Source organism: Pogona vitticeps, chromosome 1, assembly GCF_051106095.1.
Source record: "Pogona vitticeps strain Pit_001003342236 chromosome 1, PviZW2.1, whole genome shotgun sequence".
Taxonomy (NCBI): domain Eukaryota; kingdom Metazoa; phylum Chordata; class Lepidosauria; order Squamata; family Agamidae; genus Pogona; species Pogona vitticeps.
The window spans coordinates 337,123,967-337,145,211 of NC_135783.1; the positions used below are offsets into that span (position 1 = coordinate 337,123,967).

A 21,245-nucleotide genomic window follows, 5' to 3' on the forward strand; every position below is an offset into this window, starting at 1 on the left:
TAAAGCGATCGCAAAAATGTCCATCGCAAAGCAATTTCATAGCTATATGGAGCGATCGCTATGCAAGGCACCACTATACTACTAAGAAACTACATGCCAACAAAAACAACTAGTTAGTAAGCCCTGCTGCAAGGTGGATAAAAATCAACTATTTTTTAAAAAAAAATCAAATTGATTTAAATTACCGTATAAATCATAATTTAAATTTTAAAAATTGATTTTTAAATTTAAATTCACAAAAAATCTGGTTTTTAAAAAAATTTAAATCCACCCTGCCTGCTGCAGATCTAACTTGCTGACAGGAAAAGTACCATATTTTTTCATGTATAAGATGCCCCCATGTACAAGACCCCCATTTTCTAACCCAATTTTTTTTTCTATCTAAGAAAGTGGAGGGGGAAAGCGATTCCCACTGTCCTCCTACATTTTTGTTGTAAAAATCACCTTTCCCCCTCCACGCTTTGCAAAGAAAATGGAGGGGAAAAGCGATTTCTGTTTTCCCACACATTTTTGTTGCAAACGTTCTACAATGAAAACGTAGGGAGAAAGCAGAAATCGCTTTCCCCTTCCATTTTCTCTGCAGAACGTGGAGGGGGAAAGCTGTTTTTTGCAACAAAAATGTAGGGGGAAAATAGAAATCGGTTTCCCCCTCCATTTTCTTTGCAAAACGTGGAGGGGGAAAGCAGGGATCAAAGCGCTTTGATCCCTTTCCCCTGACTTCTGAGTATAAAGTGACCCTCAATTTTTCCTTTAATTATTTTAGGAAAAAGTGTCATTTTTATACATGAAAAAAATACGGTAACACAACTTTACAGCAATTGATAATCCTCACTCCCCTACTTCTCTCAGTGACAGGAAGGTAAAAGCAGAGGGAAGTAGGCACTGGGGCAGACACCACACAGTGCTTTTTAGCTGAAAAAAAAAACAGAGAAATCCTGTAACATCAGAAAACCTCTGTTTTCTAGTGGGGAGACTAGGAAGCAGCTGCTCTCAAAGTGATTGACTAAGAAGACTACAGGAGAAGAAGAGGCAAGCAATTAAAAGAGGGGGGGTCATAATAGTTCGAGAACATATCTTTAAATTACATTACTACTATTCCCAACTACGGAATACAGTAATGATGACAGAGACCCTAAACCATTTACCAAAATTACATTTGAGAGCAATTATTCTTAATCCATCTTAATAGTTTTAACTAATGTCGTTTCATGGAAGTATTGTAGACTAAATTTAAGTTATGACCAATATTTCTTCTAAGCAGCGCGCACACTCGCCCAGATCTCCACTGGAGCTGCACACTGGCAGCTAGTTTCTTTACGTCCCATTTCAAATGAAGCCCCACCCACTACCGCACACAGGGAACGAGGCTTCTATGCAGCATGACATAAAATTAGAGGGAACATTGGTTACGCTCAAGGTTCTCTACAATATGTGACTGCACGCGTAACTGCACCCCTCCATTCAGCTTTCCTCCTCCTCCATGAAGCCCCTTTGATTCTGAATGAGACAGAATCTCCTGTGTGTGGCGGGTGGAGTAATGCACGCATGCAGAGAAGTCGCACATGTTAGAGGCAGAGCCCCACTCAGCGGAGCTCAAAATGAAAGGGTACGTTGGTTATGATTTATTCAGGGCTTGAAAAAACTTAGAATGTCTCAACAGTCAGTCAAAAATTTCACCAGTCAGCAGGACCGTACTATAGCCTTGCAATTTATGTTTAAACTCAAATTTAAATTTAAACTAGGTACTTTCTACATAAAAATGCATACAAACCTAAAATATACCCTCAGACTTGAGTTGCTTTATTACCTGCGTGCCTGTGGGGCCATGAAGCTTGTATTTTGAATGCCTTTCTTTTGAATGTCTCCAGCAAAAATAAATCTGAAAGCAAAAGCGCCCGGCTTCTTAAGGAGCCAGGTCGTTCGGTTGAAACTGGGAGCACGGAATCTCCATATTCTCCAGCATGGAACTACTCTACATTCTCCTGCACAACTATATATGTGCCGATCAAACTCTCTTCTCGCAAGGGCTGTTTTTCCTTTTGCAATGGAAAGGGGGAGGGGAGGACTGCAGGATCAGAGAGAGACGGACTGAGGGTAAGGAGGCAAGGCGGAAGGGAGGGAGGAAACTGTGGCTTGTCATGCAGTATTTTTTTCACTCGTCATACACAAGTGGACGAGTGGATTTTTCAAGCCCTGGATATATTTCTTCCATAAATATCTTTTCCATATCTTAGCCTGCATTCAGTGAAATGTGCTGTGTTCATATGGCCCCATTTGAACATTTCCAAATTACATACCCAAAGCTGCAAAGTTTGGGTGTTGTTTAGAGCTATAATGATACAATAATCTGCTGAAACTTAATAAGCCCAAGCCTTGATAGAATACTACCTGGGAATTTTATGTACGTCATTCATTTTGATCTCTCAAAATGAAAGATAAGGTAGAAATGCAGCAAAATATGTTGAACTTGTTACATACAGCACTGGTGTTACCTGTCTGTCATGGGTTTGGAGGGAAAGTTCCATCCTATGGGGAGTGGAAGGCGGGACATCAGGAGGAGGGGCTGTACTGTATAAATATGTGATGCCTGTGTGGTGAGAGAGAGATGCTGAGAGACGCTGGGAGACACTGGGTTGTGACGAAGCAGCAGCTGGGAAGAAGAAGCTGTTGTGGGAGTCTGTGTGTCAGACAGGGTACTTCTGTGTGTCAGAGTACCAACCTGATAGGTTCAGGTGTCTGTTGGTTAGCCAGAACTGATAGGTTCAGGGTCTGTGCTTCAAGTAAGGGTTCTGGGTGAACCAAACTGTATGCTTGTATGAGTGAGAATAAGCCACGTTACTTCATCCTATTCACCTGATTATTTTATTATCCCTGTGTGTGTATTTAAATAAACCTAATTCTTTTATTGTTTAAAAATCCATCCCTGGTCTGTGTGACTTCTTAAAGGGAATGGTTGGTGGCAGCTTAGTGTAACTGTGTGACATATCCCAGTAGGTCTGGGTTTGTCACATTGATTGGTGTCCAGCGGGTGGGATACGACTGGTCCAGTTGTCCAGTGGTCCAGCAAAACCTTGGCAAGTGTGCCCAGAGCAAGGGGGGTCTAGTCAGGGACAGTCTGAGGCGCGTAGGTAATCTTCTAGGTGTACCTCACGGGGAGGTGCGCTAGTAGAAGAACGTGCCAACTGGGGAGACTTAGATTAAGGTGCTCTGAGGCAGCCTAGTTTTGGCGGGAAAAAGCTGAGGCAAAACTGCGTAGCAACAGCGAGCTAGCTTGCCAGCTGAGAGGCCCAGCAGAGGGGGGTAGGCTCTGACTCGATACTGTTGCAATTTAGTGCTGAAGAACAGCAGCAATCTCTAGGGAGAGCTGGTTCTGAGGCAAAAAGGAAAAAAGTGGTCGTTTTATTTTGAGGCTTGACTTTTTAAAGCAGCCTGTTCTGAGGGGGGATTATGCCCTTGACTCGAAGCCAAGTAGCAGACATGAATGAAGTGAAAGACCCCCAGGTTGACCAAGGTTCTGAGGATGAATTTGGCTCAGTGCAAGGTGACAGCACGGGAGAACAAAACCCAGAACTCAGAAAAATACTCCTAGCCCAACAGCATGAACTGAGGGTGAGGGAAATGGAAATCAGAAGAAAAGAAAGAGCTGAAATCTGTCAGGCAGAGGCAGATGCCAAGAAAAGGGGAATGGCCATGAGGATAAAAGAGATGGAACTGAAACACCAAATTAGACTGGTACAATTGGAATTGAAGTTCCTAAATAAGTTTATTAACAATTTATCAGGGGAAGAAATGTCAAAGAAGGAAAAGTATGAGGCTCAGGTCAGACAAAGTGAGCAAGATCTTGAAAAATATACTCAGCAAAAAGACATTAAATTAAAAGAAATCAGAGATAAGACTGAAGAAAAAGTAAAAGAGATAAAAGCTAGGGCTGAGGAAGAAATTTTACAGATCAGGGCTGAGTTTGAGGCCAAGCAAAAGGAGCTGGATTTGAGAATAAAAGGGAAAAGCCAGCAAGGGGGAGGGGCCCATGGTGAAGGGAAGCCCTCAGACATGAAACTAAGACCTCAGATTTTGGAGGGAAAACCAAAACAAGATGAGAGAGAATCAAAATACACCAGAAAATGTTATTTCTGTCAGGGAAAGGGTCATCTGATCTCAGAGTGTCAGAAATTAAAGCAGCTAAAAGGAATGGTGCCTCAGGAGTCTAGTGGGACCAAGCCAAAAGCTGTGTTCTGTGTCCAGAAAGAGCAAGGCTCAGTGTCACTGAGGGAGCCTGTTGCCATGGCTACTCAGTCTGGAACAGCTACCTATGCTGATCAGGCTGAGGAAAATGGTCCTCTTATAGAGGTAAAGCGCTGCTTGCTGGTGAAAACAGATTCTCAATTGTTTGAGACAGCAGGAGTGGACGTAGGAATACTTGACCGTCAGTATAGGGGGCTGCGGGACACTTGTTCCCAGGTAACCCTGTGCCATCCAGATATCATCCCTAGGGAGTTTATAATCCCAAATGAGAGCATAAAGGTGGCAGGGATTGAGGGGCAGGTAATCTCTCTGCCAGTAGCAGAGGTACCTGTCAACTTTCAAGGCTGGAGGGGAGATTGGCGGCTAGCGATTTCATCGACTCTGCCAGCAGCCGTGCTCGTGGGAAATGACCTGGCTGAACATGTGAAACGGGTGCTAGTGATTACACGCTCACAAGCCACCATGGGGACAGTTCAGGGGGGTAATGATGAGCCAGAGGCGGAAGCAGAGGGGAGTTCAAAAGCTGTGGTGGAAACCTTAACCACAGACAGCAGATTTGGACAGGAGCAAAAGGCAGACGCCACTCTCCAAAAGTGTTTTGAACAGGTGACTGACGCCCAGCTAACACCTGAAACCCCAGTGAGATTTCTGGAGAAAAAGGGGATTTTATATAGAGAAACCCTGAGGAATATCGCAAAAGGGGGAGATGGGATCAGAAGTCAGCTGGTGGTACCTGAAAAGTATCGCCCCATGATCTTACAAAGGGGTCACTCTGACATGTTTGCTGCACACTTAGGAGTGAACAAAACACAGCAGAGAATCACACAGAATTTCTACTGGCCTGACATAGGGAAGCAGATCAGGGAGTTCTGTAAACAATGTGATGTGTGTCAAAGGCAGGGGAATAACCGCGACAGGACCAAAGCAAAGTTGTGCCCTTTGCCTGTGATTGACACTCCGTTCAAATGCATAGGGGTGGATATTGTGGGACCTTTGCCCAAGGCCACAAAGAGGGGGAACAGGTTCATTCTAACAATTGTGGACCATGCCACAAGGTATCCTGAAGCCATACCCTTGACTAACATTGAAACTAACACAGTGGCCGATGCTTTGGTGGGGTATATGTCCAGGATGGGATTTGCCTCAGAGATAATCACAGATTTGGGAGCATCGTTCACATCAAAGCTCATGAAACGCTTATGGCAAATCTGTGGAATTAAGCACAAGGAAACCACTGCCTATCATCCGGAAAGCAATGGGTTAACTGAGAAGTTCAATGGGACTCTAAGGCGCATGATTAGGGCTTACTTGGCAGAGAATCCAAACAATTGGGACCAGAAGCTGCAATCCCTTTTGTTTGCTTATCGATCAGTGCCACAAGCCAGTACCGGGTTCAGTCCATTTGAACTTTTATTTGGGAGAAGGGTGAAAGGGCCCCTTGATTTGATCAAAGAAAATTGGGAGCAGATCACCCAGGATGACCCACAAGACGTTGTGACTTACATAGACACCTTGATGAATGACCTAAGGAGAAATCTAGAGCTGGCAGCAGAAAACCTGCAAGCTCAGAAGGTCAGACAGAAAACATGGTATGACCACAAAGCTAGAGAGAGGCACTTTGATCCAGGGGAGGAAGTGCTTTGGCTTAGGCCCTGCAGAGAGAATAAACTGCAGCTCAAATGGGCAGGACCATATAGGGTCATCTCCAAGATGTCAGACCTGAACTACCTAATAGAGCAGGAGGAGAACCAAGCAAGGAGGGTGGTTCATGTGAATGCCCTAAAACCCTACTACAGAGGGGAACAGAGGGTTTTATTCGCGATAAAAGCAGCTGAGAGTGAGGAAGCGGAATTACCCTTCTGGGAGGGTAGAGGGGAAGTAAAATACAACCCAGAGGAGGTAAAGATCAGTCCTGCACTCACCCAAGACCAGCAGCAAGAACTAAAAATGCTGCTTAGTAAATATCAACAGGTGTTTTCCAACAAGCCGGGGATAGTGAAGGGAGTGATGCATCGGATCCACACAGGGGATGCACCCCCGCAGGCAGTATCCCCATACCGAGTAACGGGACCCTATAGGGACAAGGTGCGGAAGGAGCTGGACGAGATGCTTAGGGAGAACATAATCGTCCCCTCTTCTAGTCCTTGGTCCTCTCCGATAGTCCTTGTGGACAAGCCTGATGGGAGCATTAGGTTTTGTGTCGATTACAGGAAATTAAACCGTGTAACCACTCCTGATGCCTACCCAATGCCCAGGCTAGACAACCTGATTGAAACCATAGGGGGTTGTCGGTTCATTTCCTCATTGGACCTGGTAAAGGGATATTGGCAATTAAGAATTGATCCCAGGGATCAAGAAAAGACTGCCTTTTGCAGCCCTTTTGGTCTCTATGAGTTTCGAGTCCTGAGCTTTGGTCTCAGAAATGCACCAGCCACATTCCAAAGGCTGATGGATCAGACCTTGGCAGGGCTCAGTGACTTTACAGTGGCCTACATTGACGACATAGGGATCTTCAGTAATACCTGGGAAGATCACCTGATACACCTGGAGTTAGTGCTGCAGAGGTTAAGTGCAGCAGGGCTAACAGTAAAGGCCAGCAAGTGTCAGCTGGGTAGCCCAGAAATAAAATACTTGGGTCACATGGTAGGGGGAGGAATGATAAAACCCCTGGAGGCCAAAATAGAAGCTGTTCGTGATTGGCCTAGACCCAACACCAAGAAAAAAGTCAAATCATTTCTTGGGTTGGTGGGCTACTACAGAAAGTTCATCCCGAGGTTTAGCGAGATTGCGGCTCCGCTGACCGATCTGACGAGGAAGAAGGCTGATGACCGCATCCCGTGGACCAGCGACTGTGAGGCGGCGTTCCAGAGGTTGAAGGAGGCGTTAATCAACTATCCAGTCCTGCGGGCTCCAGACTTCGACCGGGAGTTCATCATCTACACAGATGCGTCTAACAGCGGGGTAGGAGCAGTTCTGTGCCAGGAGGATGAGAATGGTGACCAGCATCCAGTGTCCTACCTGAGTAGGAAACTTCAAAAAGGTGAGAGACATTTGGCAACCGTGGAGAAGGAGTGTTTGGCCATAGTCTACGCGATCCAGAAGGCCAAGCCTTACATCTGGGGAAGACATTTTATTCTGTGTACTGACCATTCACCATTGCAATGGTTAAAGACAATGAAAACCCACAATAGCAAACTTATGAGGTGGGATTTAAACCTACTGGACTATGACTTTGAAGTGAAGGTGGTCAGAGGGTCAGTGAACTGTGTTGCTGACGCCTTATCAAGAAGACCTGAAGAATGAAGACGGCGAAAGAAACATGGACTATGTGTATATATAATGATGACAAGAAGTAAAATGTACCTGTTGTTTTGAATTTGGTTTGTATGAATAAAGGTAAATTGATGTAATGTATATGGTAAATGTTTAAATGCCTATTTGCTATGGTTAACTTAGAATGTAAGTTTAAGTAAGTATGATATGGTATGTATAACTGTTGGTGTGTGTTTTATACAGGTTGTTTTTTGGTGAAAAGCACGTTAGCTTTCCCCCTACAAAACAACTTATAAAGAGGGGAGGTGTTACATACAGCACTGGTGTTACCTGTCTGTCATGGGTTTGGAGGGAAAGTTCCATCCTATGGGGAGTGGAAGGCGGGACATCAGGAGGAGGGGCTGTACTGTATAAATATGTGATGCCTGTGTGGTGAGAGAGAGATGCTGAGAGACGCTGGGAGACACTGGGTTGTGACGAAGCAGCAGCTGGGAAGAAGAAGCTGTTGTGGGAGTCTGTGTGTCAGACAGGGTACTTCTGTGTGTCAGAGTACCAACCTGATAGGTTCAGGTGTCTGTTGGTTAGCCAGAACTGATAGGTTCAGGGTCTGTGCTTCAAGTAAGGGTTCTGGGTGAACCAAACTGTATGCTTGTATGAGTGAGAATAAGCCACGTTACTTCATCCTATTCACCTGATTATTTTATTATCCCTGTGTGTGTATTTAAATAAACCTAATTCTTTTATTGTTTAAAAATCCATCCCTGGTCTGTGTGACTTCTTAAAGGGAATGGTTGGTGGCAGCTTAGTGTAACTGTGTGACATATCCCAGTAGGTCTGGGTTTGTCACAGAACTGACTGCTGAAAGCTCAGACCCAACTGGAGAAAGACCACACTCACCACACCAAGCAGATGTATCTAAGATTTCTGGTAGTTAGGAGAATACAAAAATCTGTTCTTGAACTAGATCAGTCATTATTTTGACCAAAAACAACTGTTTAGTAAGCCTTGTGTAATTCTAACTTGCTGAAAGTTTAGTTTTCCAAACACAGTATGCAAAGTAAAGAAATAAATTAAGTAATTTGTATACATCAGCAATATATTGATGAAAGTTTTATTATACTCACTTTTATTTCTCTTGTGGCTTTCAAACCAAAACCTTCTTCTCCAAAGTTAGCCACTTCAAAACCCTCTGTCGATGCACCATTTTCTCTGGCCCACTTAATTAGTTCAGGAAAATAATCTTCTCTTTTCCCATCAAATACAACAGACAAACCTACACACACAATTAATGGCAAAATATATATATACCCACAGTGAACTGCTAACGATACAGAAGCTGAAATTATGTTGTTTAGTGTAGTAAGTTGCAACTAGAATAAGGTAATTGAACTTGTGGGTATTTCATGAGTCAACTCTATTAGTTCCACTGGTTCAATGGGCCTATTCTATTTGTAGCTTACTAGGTAACAGCCCTACAGCCAAAGAGTATTCACTGGTATTGTCTTCTGAAACTAATATATTTTATTACTTTGAAAATGTCAATGCAGAATTTGCTTATCCATAGGAGTAATTTTTGTTTCTACCGTTCTTGAAAGACTACCTTGCAATATGAAGTGTGACTGCAACCAACTCCAATCTTTGCTTTTATTGTCTTACTACTGACTGACAATCCATGCCACATGATTATTCACAACCTGAATTTGACTCCATTCTCTTCTCTCCTCAGTGCTTAAATCTGGAGAGGACTCACAGAAACCATTACAAAATTACAACCTTATTTTCAAGTACAGTAGTACCTCAGTTTACGAATTTAATGCGTTATCGAGGACATTACGTAATGTAAACAATTCATAAACCGAAACACGGTTTGCCATAGGGGGCAGTGCTATAAACCTCCAGGCACAATGCATCCTGGGGAAACTTCCTTCGTACTGCAGAAAAAAATCGTAAACTGGGGCATGGATTTCCGTTTGTAAACCGAAAATTATGTTAACCGAGGCGTTTGCAAACCGAGGTACTACTGTACCATTCTGTGCCTCCAACCAGATGAAACAATGGAATGAATAAAATAAATCAAATAATGGATAAAACAGAAGACTGCACGACAACGAAAGTCATAGGGAAATATAAAGTGTTACCACAATATTAAAAAAAAGCTAAGGCTTTTATATATTGTAATGTTTCAAATTCTATCACATTTGGTGTAGCATGAAGTTACATCCATGTATGCTCATGACAAGTTTTCCCAGGGCCATCTGCATGCCTGATTGTGCAACAATTTATGCAACTGACTGTGCAACTGATTACACAACTGTATCTGCAGAACTGCTTCCTGGACAGGACTTCTGCATCGCTGCAAATGTTGCAATGTTTTGTGCAACTTCTAGTTATGCAAGCATTGCTATGCAACAGGATTTCAACCAATGCTCTCCTTTATACAATACAGTACTATGAAAATATTTTTTGTATAACTGAGAAGGATGGTTCCACAGCAGCAGTTCTAGATTGTAAAAAGTGTGATATTATTTAATTACCAAGAGATTTTTCATCATATAAAATGAAAACACACTATCCCACATGTATAATTTGATCATCACAATTTCCCATAATCAAAACATACTCTGATTAGTTTTTTGCTATTATGATGCCACAAATAAGACAGGAAAAAATCCCCACCAGGGCTGAATACAGATGAACGTGTTGAGTTCATAATAATTACCACTTGTAAATGTAATGAAATAGGACTGCCCAAGGTTTTTATCAATTCAATTTCTTATACAGATTTTAACAGAAAATACATTTTCCACTTACTTATCCTGTTTCCCCAAAAATAAGCCCTAACCTGAAAATAAGCGCTAGTATGATTTTTCAGGATGCTCGTAATATAAGCCCTACCCCAAAAATAAGCCCCTGTTAAGTGAAACCCCGCCCTCCACCATTGTGCAGCAACCAGAAGAAGTTGACATGACTGTATCTGAATAAATGTAGATTGTTGTACATGAAAAAAATAAAACATTCCCTGAAAATAAGCCCTAATGCATTTTTGAAGCAAAAATTAATATAAGACCCTGTCTTATTTTCGGGGAAACACAGTACTACTAAGATTATGCATCCTCAACTTTTTAGTTAAACTTGAGAAACATTATGCTGAATAATAGTCACTACATTTTTGAGGAAAACATTTTTACAAATGTGTGTGGAAACCATCTCCTTGTTTGGAAACTGAAGTTGGTACCCTGTTGGGGGGCAGGTCCAGGTCCCTATCTCTGACCTTCAAACAGTGTTGTGCTGAAATTTGAGTTTTGGTTTTCAGAGCAACAGATAACTACTACCGTATTTGCCGGTGTATAAGATGACTTTTTTGCCCTGAAAAACATGTCTCCAGGTGGGGGGGGGTCGTCTTATAAGCCGGGTGCACCCAGAGCGGGCAGCACATACCGCAAGGAGGAAAGAGGGGGAGGAGGAAGAGGCGGCGGCGGAGGCGGCACCTCTTCTCTCGAGAAGGCAGCGGGCGGCTCCAGCTCTCAGGCGCAGCATGGCGCAGCAGGAAGCAGCATGGAGAGGCGAGCCCAGCCCGGGAAGCGGGCGGAGCTCGGTCCCCGCTGGCTCAGTCACTTCCTCGGACAGTTGCCCTCATGGAAAGCAGCAGCAGCACCGCCTCCTTCTTCCCCGTGACCTACCACCATGTTGCCCAGGCGGAGAGAAGCTTGGAAGCAAACGGTGCCTGCGACAAGCCAGCGCTGCCCTGCTCATCGCCAGCACCGCTGCTCCCGAGGAGACTTCCAGAGGCTGGGCAAGCGAGCAGGCGCTGGCCTCTGCCCAGCTGGTAGCCCGCCCCAGAAACTTGCTTTCCTTCTCCTCCCTCTTTGGCCCCTCGGCAGGGTAAAAGGCAGAGGGAGGGGGTAGTCTTATACGGCGAGTATATAACAAATGTTAGATTTTGAGTGGAAATGTTGGGGTCGTCTTATACGCCCAGTCATCTTATATGCCGTCAAATACGGTAAATACAGTTCCAAGACAACTTGTGATTATTAACAACCAGAAATCCCCTTTCCATATTATTGAAGCTAGAGATGGGCATGAACTGCTGGTCTGTGCTGATTCATTTGTTGGCTGAACAGGGGTTTGGTGCATCAAAGCCCTGTGTCCGCCTGCAGGCACGCACTCAAGAGGCAGTGTCTAGAGGTGAGGAAGGAAAGCCAGGCTGCTGTCTTTAAGTGGGCACCTGCCAGAGGATGCAGGGCTTTGAAATAACAAACATCTGTTCAGCTGATAAACTGGCAAGAACCGCTGAACAAGCAGTTCATGCCTATCTCTAGTGAAGGCCATTTCCTCAAACAAGAGATAATGTCATTTGGAAGTTATCATAATCAAAAGTTTGAAGGAAATATAATTCTATTAGTCCTGGTGATGGGTGCACTATTTTTAGTTATGTTTATTTAATAGTAAGATATGTGTGTTTTTGTTTATTTTTATGTTATGTCTGTATATTGTCAAATTGTTAAGAAATCCCCTTTCCCATTTACCTTTCTGTTTTTTACGGATTCTCTCAACAAGAAGTCGAATCTGTTGATATTCTTCCCACTCCTTTCCAGGACCTGGAGTTGGACTGCTGCATTCTTGAAGGATAAAGAACAAATTAATGCTCTGCTCACTGCAATTTAGCATTCCCCTTATTCATCACACCAAAAAGGAATCATGTGTGGATTTTTACATTCAGTTTTATTAGAAAACACTGATTACTGGGCAACATATATTACAACTTATTGTTTCTGACTAAAGGCCTTTACAATATACAGTATAGAATATACAAGAAGTAAAAAGGGGAAAAGATTTTTTCCCCAGTTTAAAACAGGTAATTATAATAGCTCATTAGGACGGATATCTGGAACTCTGTTACATTCATCATAAATACTATATAGTAATTATTTTCCCCTTTAAAAAAAGCACACAAACAGGCAAATCATTTTTAAAAGATTTTCCTATGTCATCTGACACCTTTCCAGTTATGGTACCAAACAAAAAGAGTGTACACCAATAACGATCAGGAATTGACATTAGGAAGTGACATTAATGGATATACTGACTGAACCCTGAATAGTCAGAATGTTGTCAGGAGACAGCAGAAGTGGGGAAGCAGAGGACAGGTCACTCTGGGGAGTAGCAAATACCTCGAAAGCATTGGTAAGTCCTTTAGCTTGCATTCTGCTTTCTAATCGATAGGCCTCTGAATACAGTGGTGCCCCGCATAACGGGCGCCCCATTTAACGACGAATCCGCATAGTGATTAAGTTTTTGCGATCGCAAAAGCGATCGTATTGCAATGTTTTAAATGGTAAAACATTGCTTTGCGACGATCGGCAAGCTGTTTCGCTTACCGATTTTCGCATAGCGATGTTTTTAGAACAGCTGATCGGCGGTTCCAAAATGGCCACTGGGTTAAAAAAATGGCCACCCGCTGTGTTTTCGCGCCCATTCCTCGCTTACCGGGCAGCGGAAATGGCGGCCGTATAGAGGATTTTCGCAAATAACGGTTAGTTTTTTTACCACAGGAACACATTAAACGTGTTTTAATGCATTCCTATTTGTTCCATATAGTGACAAATCCACATAGCGACGATTTTTCCAGAACGGATTATCGTCACTATGCGGGGCACCACTGTATTAAGAATTATTATTATAGCTACCAGGAACTATCAAATTTGGTCCAAATACAGTGGTGCCTTGCTTAACGGGCGCCCCGTTTAATGACAAAATCGCATAGCGACGAAGATTTTGCGATCGCATTGCAATGTTCACTATGGGGGAAAATCGCATTGCGATGATTGGTACCCTGTTTTGCTTACCGATCATCGCAAAGTGATGATTTTTAACAGCTGATCGGCGGTTCCAAAATGGCCGCCTGGTTAAAAAAATGGCTGCCCGCTGTTTTCTGGGACAGATTCCTCACTTACCGGACAGCGAAAATGACCGCCGTATGGAGGATTTTCGCTTAAAGATGAGTCTGAAGCCCACAGGAATGCATTGAAGGGGTTTCAATGCATTCTCATGGGCTTTTTAATATCGCACAGTGACGAAATCACTTTGCGGCAATTTTTGCTGCACGGATTATCGTCGCTATGCGAGGCACCACTGTACTATCAAATTTGGTTTCGGATACACTTACAGTAATACCACCATATCTGAAGGATCAGAACCCACAGTCTGAATTATCCACTGCCTGAAAATATTAAATTAAAAACACACAAAAATATGTGTTTCCAACGCATATTACCAGAACTGGCCACCAGAGGAAATAGAGACTATGCTATATATAGCGTTTCTATATATGTATGTGCTTTTTAACATCAACAGGGGGAAGAGGTTTGAAACCGATCCCATGCAGATATTGTGGTCCTACTGTATGACATCCCTACTAAGATATAGATCCTCTGTTGGTTTTGATGCAATAAATTAATAAATTAATTATAAATAAATTACTAAAGCTACTACCTTGCAATAATTCAGCATTGACTCTTTTCACATTCACATTCTTATCTAACTTCCTTTATCACTCCATAAGCTATAAGCAACATACTTACTCTGTAATAATTCGCTTATTAGATTCAACATCTCCTTCGGAGATGCTGCTGCTGTAGCTCCAGTTCCCGACTTCTGAGTTTTCACTCTGCTTTTCTTCCCCATGTTACAACTTGAAGCAAAGAAATAATAAAATAAATGTTGAAGGGTTACATAGCAAAATTGCTCATACCATGATACCTACATATTAAATGTGTGGGGAGGAGAGACAAGAAAAGTTAGAAGCGAACAAAAATGGCAAAGCTTTCTAAGAAAAAAAATGGACACCTGATAAAACAAGTTGATATGTCATCAGTAATAGCTAAAACTGAAGTATACAGCACCCACATATATTGAGAAAAGTATATAGTACATGTTCTGCCAGAATAAACTTATTCCTAATACAGTACATATACTGTATTTTTAAAAATGGTAGTATAAATTAAGCCTGATCCTCATGAAGATAGATACACATTGGCAGCACAGGAATAAGCAAAAGCAACAAAACATTTGACCAAACCATGTATTACAGGAAAAGAAACCTAATGTCCTACATTTTAATTGGAAAAAAACTATTTATTTCAATGGGAATTACATCCATACATTTAGGATTGAGACACTGAACTAGTAGTGCTTACTTAGTGCTTATAACATTTTTGTATCTTAGTTGGTGTATATGTATCCTAAAATAAAACTTTGGAAAACTACAGCGATCTTCTCCATGGAAGATACAGTGCTGACAAATATGCTAGCTAGACTACATGCAGCTACAGCACATATCCAAATATAGAGGATCCAGAGAACTTGGCACAAAATATCACGTACAAAGTTTAACCAATCTCCATTCAATCTTGCTGGCACAGATTTTACACTATGTACACTTTGAACTTCTGCTCCATCAAAAATCTCTCCTTGATGAAACACAAATATATTCCCTTCCTTCCTGTGCAGCAGTTGTCAGACAACCAAAAAAGTGCACTTAATACTTTTCCTCAAAAGGCACTCACTCAGCAATAAAAAAAACACCTTTACAAAAAAGGTAAGTTTGCCAGTTTCACAACCTTATTTACTGCAATGTGACTTCTCCTAGATGTATGACAGTGGATATGAAAAACTGAAAATACATTGTCATCAATAAAATGCTGCACAATCTACTTTATTGGTGCAAACATAATCTCCCAAGTATCTCTCCCGAAAGGTCAAGGAAAGGAATGCACTACAGCAATTAACTCCTGAGGCATAAGAACTAAATTCTGCAAACATGTTTTTTGGTTGTGGTTTTTTTAATGACCCCCCCCCCAAAATTCCAAACTGGGGCAGGAAGAATAAGGAAAGAAGGATGGGCAGTACATCTAAATAAAGGATACAACACACAAACAAATTTAACAGTATCATCAAAGTTCTTCCTGCATGCAGAAAGTACACGTCACCACACTATATAGATTTCACAACCATTTACTGTTCAGTGATAAAATAACCTCATGTATAGAAGATATACTTCTTAGTAAAGTGATGTTTATTTATAACGCCTAACATGTTTCAGCATATTAATGTCTTAATGTTGTCTTCAAGGGATTAAAAATAATAGCTTATTAAAATTTCTGTTGAAAGGTTCCACTTCAGTGAACTGATGACTGACTCAAATGAAAGGCTATTTCAAAATATTTAAATCAGATGAACTGATTTAAATCATAATGAAAAAACTAGCAATTTTAATAATTGATTCAAATCAAATTTCACATTCTGAATTCAATGTACTTGCAGAGCACACACAGATTCTAACTTACTGCTTTAACAATAAGAAGATACTGGCTTGCAACCAAACAGAAGCTTTCCATAACCCATGAGCATAATTTGTGGCCAGCTGCTTGTTGCCCTGCAAAATTACATCTGCTTCTAGACAAAACAAGTAATGCTGGACAAATCTGATTATTTGGATACATTCCAATCTGATGTCAGGCATGAGTTTGGGATGAAAACATTATTGGTAGTCCTGGTAGATAAGTCACACTGCCACAAATGGCAAGGAAGGGTCCTTCATTTGATTCTACGATTGCCTTTTCTGAAATTGGGACAATTACTCTGGTTCTGTCTGAAGGTGAGTTCTGAAGGGTTGACTTTTATTCCACCTTATGGCCTCAGGCCTATGAAGTGGACAAGAGCACATCTTTCATGCTTTATAACTAGAGATTGGGGTATTCATATACAAATATCCCTACACCGGTGGCGTTAACAAGGGTCCAACCCCACGGGGCCAGACGGTCTACTCACCGATCTGTTGAGGATGCAGACAGCGCGATTCTACCAATGGCTCCGCAGCGCGCAATCCGCTTGCTACTCTCCAACCTTGCAACGAGGCTTGTCCTCCCGCCTCCTGCCAGGAGTGGCGACCGGATCGTGCGCTGCAGAGCCACTGGTAGGATTGTGCTATCCACAGCAGACTGGTGAGTGGACTATCCAGCCCCATGGGACTGGACCGTCGTTAACGCCACCTGTGCGGGGAATATTCATATACGAATACCCCCATCTCTATTTATAACCTTTACATGAAATCAATGAGAAATCATCCTGAGGTTCAAGATTGAAGTATTATCAGTATGTAGATGATATGCATCTTAACCTCTAGTTATCTAATCCCTATACTGTACTATTTTAGCTAACAATCTGGAAATTCTTCTGGACTTCACACTAACTATGAAAAACAGTGTGACATCACTATTTTTTTTTTACCAGTTTCAACTGAAACACAAAAGGATGTCCTGTCATAATTAGTCTTACTTTCCGTCAACCATGTACCAGTAATATCTAGATTGCACTTCCAATCTAGATTGCACATCCATAATGCAGTCTTTGTATGACTACCTTTAAAGGCTGTACGGAAATTTCAGCTGCTGCAGAATATGTCCCTCAAAGTACTGATGGAGGCTAGGTAGGCATGTGGCCACTTTTCAATGCACACCTTAACATGGTGAAGAGGAATAAGTTCATGAGGGGAGCTAAGGGCAATGCTGTCAAGAGGCTAGATTCCATCAATTAAGTCAAGAATTCTATTAAGGTCATTCAAATTGAAATGATCAAAATTGAGACACCAGTTAAGATATATCTATCTTCTTCAGAAATTAACGGTTCCATCAGCAGAAAATGATTCTTAGTTCTCCCGATGATGATGGCAGAGATATTCCAGAAGCACCACTACTGAGCAGGAGCAAGAGTGGAAGGTGACACTAGGAGAGGATCTTTTACAGACAACAGAAATGATGTTCAAGCTAGCTTTTGTCAGTCCTGCACAGAAGCACACAATGGTAAAACCAACTTCTCAATGTTCATACCTCAAAAATTCTATGATGAGATGATCCAAAATAAAACTAGACAGTGCTGGAAGATGTGACTCTCTAGTAAGTAGGCATTTAATCAGCTACTCAGAATGAGCTAATGATAAGGGTGAGTAGCATTGTTCTTGATAAAGGAAGTGGACTAAAGTCATACAGACATTAAGTTGCTGATGTGTATAGACATAAAAGGAAAATCCAAAGATGCACGACACATATAACTGGAACATGGAATGTGAAAAATATGAAAGAAGGTAAGCTCGAAATTGTAAAGCAAGAAATGAAAATGCTTGGTGTGAGTGAATTCAAAAGTTGATTAGAACAGATTGTGTTAATTCAAATAATTACAAAGTGCGGAAAACAAACAAACGAAGAAGAAACAGTGTGGCTCTAATAATGATGCAAGATGCAGCACAACCAGCTAAAAGCTATAATGCAACATCTGACCAAATAAGTTCAGTCAAATTTCCTCAAAGGCCTATCAACGTTTAAACATAATTCAAGTCTATAATGTCTATGCTCCAACTATGGAAGCTGGAATTGAAAGCTTTTATGAAAGTATCTAGGAGAATATTACTCACACAGTGAAAACAGGATGTGCTGATAATTGTAGCTGACTGGAATGCAGAAGTAGAAATAGGAAATAAAGCAGAACTAAGCAGCAGCATCTCATTTCACACGCTAGCAAGGTAGGCTTCAGAAGTATGTAGACTGAGAACTCCCAGAAGTACAGGTTGGATTTTGAAACGGCAGAGAAACTAGAGACAAAATTTCTAACATGTGCTGGATTATGGAGAAAGCCAGAGAGTTCCAGAAAACATCTACTTCTGCTTAATTGACTACGCAAAAGACTTTGACTGTGTGGACCACAACAAACTATAGCAAGTTCTTAAAGAAATGGGAGTGCCTGACCACCTTATCTATCTCTTGAGAAATTTATACATGGGAGAGGAAGCATCAGTTAGAACTGGATATGGAACAACTGATTGGTTCAAAACTGGGAAAGGAGTACAACAAGGCTGCTTATTTAACTTATATGCAGAATATATCATGCGAAAGGCAGGACTAGATGGATCCCAAGCCGAAATTAAGATTGCTGGAAGAAATATCAACAACCTCAGATATGCAGATGATAGAGGGTGAAAGAGGAGAGCGCAAAAAATGGTCTGAAACTCAAAATCAAAAAAACTAAGATCATGGCCACTGGTCCCATCATCTCCTAGCAAATAGAAGGGGAAGATATGGAGGCAGTGACAGATATTACTTTCCTGGGCTCCATGATCACTGCAAATGGTGACAGCAGCCACGAAATTAAAAGAGGCCTGCTTCTTAGGAGAAAAGCAATGAGAAACCTTGACAGCATCTTAAAAAGCAGAGACATCACCTTGCCGACAAAGGTCTGCATAGTCAAAGCTATGGTTTTTCCAGTAGCAATATATGGAAGTGAAAGCTGGACCATAAAGAAGACTGACTGCCGAAGAACTGGTGCTTTTGAAATGTGGTGCTGGAAGAGGCTCTTGAGAGTCCCCTAGACTGCAAAGAGAACAAACCTATCCATTCTAAAGGAAATCAACCCTGAGTGCTCAATGGAAGGACAGATCCTGAAGCTGAGGCTCCAATACTTTGGCCATCTCATGAGAAGACTCCCTGGAAAAGACCCTGATGTTTGGAAAGTGTGAGGGCAAGAGCAAAAGGGGACGACAGAGGATGAGATGGTTGGACAGTGTCATCGAAGCTACCAACATTAATTTGACCCAACTCCGGGAGGCAGAGGAAGACAGGAGGGCCTGGCGTGCTCTGGTCCATCAGGTCACAAAGAGTCGGACAGGACTTAACAACTAAAAAAAAAAAAGAAGCAGGATCATATCATTTAATCTAAAAGTTAAAAATGAAGCAAGACAATGACTCATATAATTCTGAGAAGCCAACAATTTGTTCATTTAAAACACACTCTTCAACTGAACAGATGATTATGTACATGGATGTCAACAGAGAAATATAAACATGTGTCAAAATGTATTTAAAGTAATATTTCTGAAGAATTCAAAAATTGTGTAAAGAGACTTACATGGCTAAGCTTAACTGATCATGAATCTGAAAAACTGATATTATTAGGGAAGAATGTAAGAAGACTGTTTCTATGGCCAAAAGAAAAGACTTAATGGATGACTGAGTAAACTCTAAAAAGCCAAGAAGCAAAGGTAAAAGATAAAAACAGAGTCAGAATGTTCTATGCAATTTCTGGTAACTGGAGAATAATGACATAGAGACCATTATAACAATAACTGCAAAGAAACAGATGGGGGGGGGAGGAGAAAAATAATAGAATTCTTCTATTTAATTCCAAAAACTCACAGGAAATTTAAAGCTAGATTAGGATGCTGAAAGATCAACCAGGGGAAAAAATTGTCTGGTCAAGATAACAGAAAGAAAAGAAAATAATATACTGAACTACTCTTTTTAAAGTCCTCCTCATATACAGTCATGGCCAACAATATTGGCACCCTTGCAATTCTGTTATAAAACGAAACCCTTCTTTCAGAAAACTTGTTGCAATTTTGGTACTCACATGTTCATTTCTTTGGTTTGCGTTGGAACAACACAAAAAACTGAGAAGAAAAGTCAAATCTGATACAATCCCACAGAAACCCAAATATGCACTGGCCAAAATTATTGGTACCCTGTCTAAATTGTAAGAAATAATTCCTTTTCAACCATGTGATGCTCCTTTAATTTGTATTTAGATACACCTGTCACAAGTAAGAGGTGTGGGCAATATAATAATAATACTTTCAACCAGTTAAGATGGAGAAAAGTTGCCTCAAGCTTTGTTTGCCTCAAACAAACAAAGCGCTGGAGAGTTCTGAAATTGCCAACAGTAAGTCCAGATCTGAATCCCATCGAACATTTGTGGAGAGATCTCAAAACAGCAGTTGGGAGAAGGCATCCTTCAAATCTGAAGGCCTTGGAGCAGTTTGCAAAGGAAGAGTGGCCTGAAATTCCAGTAGAGAGGTGTAAGAAATTCATTCATGGTTACAGGAAGCTATTAATTTCAGTTTTTTTTTCCAAAAGGGGTGCTACTAAAGATTAAGTTAAGGGTGCCAATAATTTTGGCCATCACATTTTTGGGTTTCTGTGTGGGATTGTTTCAAATTTGACTTTTCTTCTGTTTTTTTTAATTAAAAATCATATTTATTTTCAAAGAAACTAACAATACTATTCTTTTTTCAGACTCTATAACAAAAGCAAAGTACTGTAGCACTTTAAAGACTTAATCACTTTGCTGGCTACAATTAGAGTTGAAACATTTTAAAAGAATCTAATAAAAATTAAAGTTTCATTTTTAAAGAAAGGTGATTTTTATTCTGTTTGCTCTTTAAAAGATTATGGCAGAAAAACCAATGTAGGAAGACTACTTTTTAATATTGAATGTATGAGTTCAAAGGTTTCATCAAAATGATTGGTAAGAACATAGAACACAATTTCAACTTAGCTTAGTTAACATCACTCAGTGAAAAACATAAAACAACATGCTGATAATTTCACCAACAAAACAACAAAGAACCTATTACTATTACTATATTATTAGCAAAGGACACACCACTGTTCACAAATGACTTTGCCTTGTGGTAGTTAACTTGCCCACCCTAGTGAGATGGCGCTGTCTTTATCTCAGCTACCTGGAATACCCAGATCTGGACAAACAAGTATGGCAAAATATATTACACTGCTAAATGGAATTACATCCTCCTTACATTATATATGCCATTTATACAGTGGGGTCTTGACTTGAGAACTTAATCCGTATTGGAAGGCGGTTCTCAAGTCAAAAAGTTCTCAGGT

At 41.2% G+C, this 21,245-nt stretch overlaps 1 protein-coding gene across 1 annotated transcript in view; it reads right to left on the reverse strand.

Annotated features, from left to right (window-relative positions):
- Nucleotides 1-21,245, reverse strand: part of SETD3 (SET domain containing 3, actin N3(tau)-histidine methyltransferase) — a 76,656-nt gene that overhangs the window by 51,414 nt on the left and 3,997 nt on the right. The window contains exons 2-4 of the mRNA XM_020812901.3: nt 14,097-14,206; nt 12,042-12,134; nt 8,640-8,788 (exon numbers count right to left, since the gene is read on the reverse strand). Of these exons, the coding sequence (XP_020668560.3) occupies nt 8,640-8,788; nt 12,042-12,134; nt 14,097-14,199 (345 nt within the window). The 5' untranslated portion in view covers nt 14,200-14,206. The remainder of the gene's footprint in view (nt 1-8,639; nt 8,789-12,041; nt 12,135-14,096; nt 14,207-21,245) is intronic.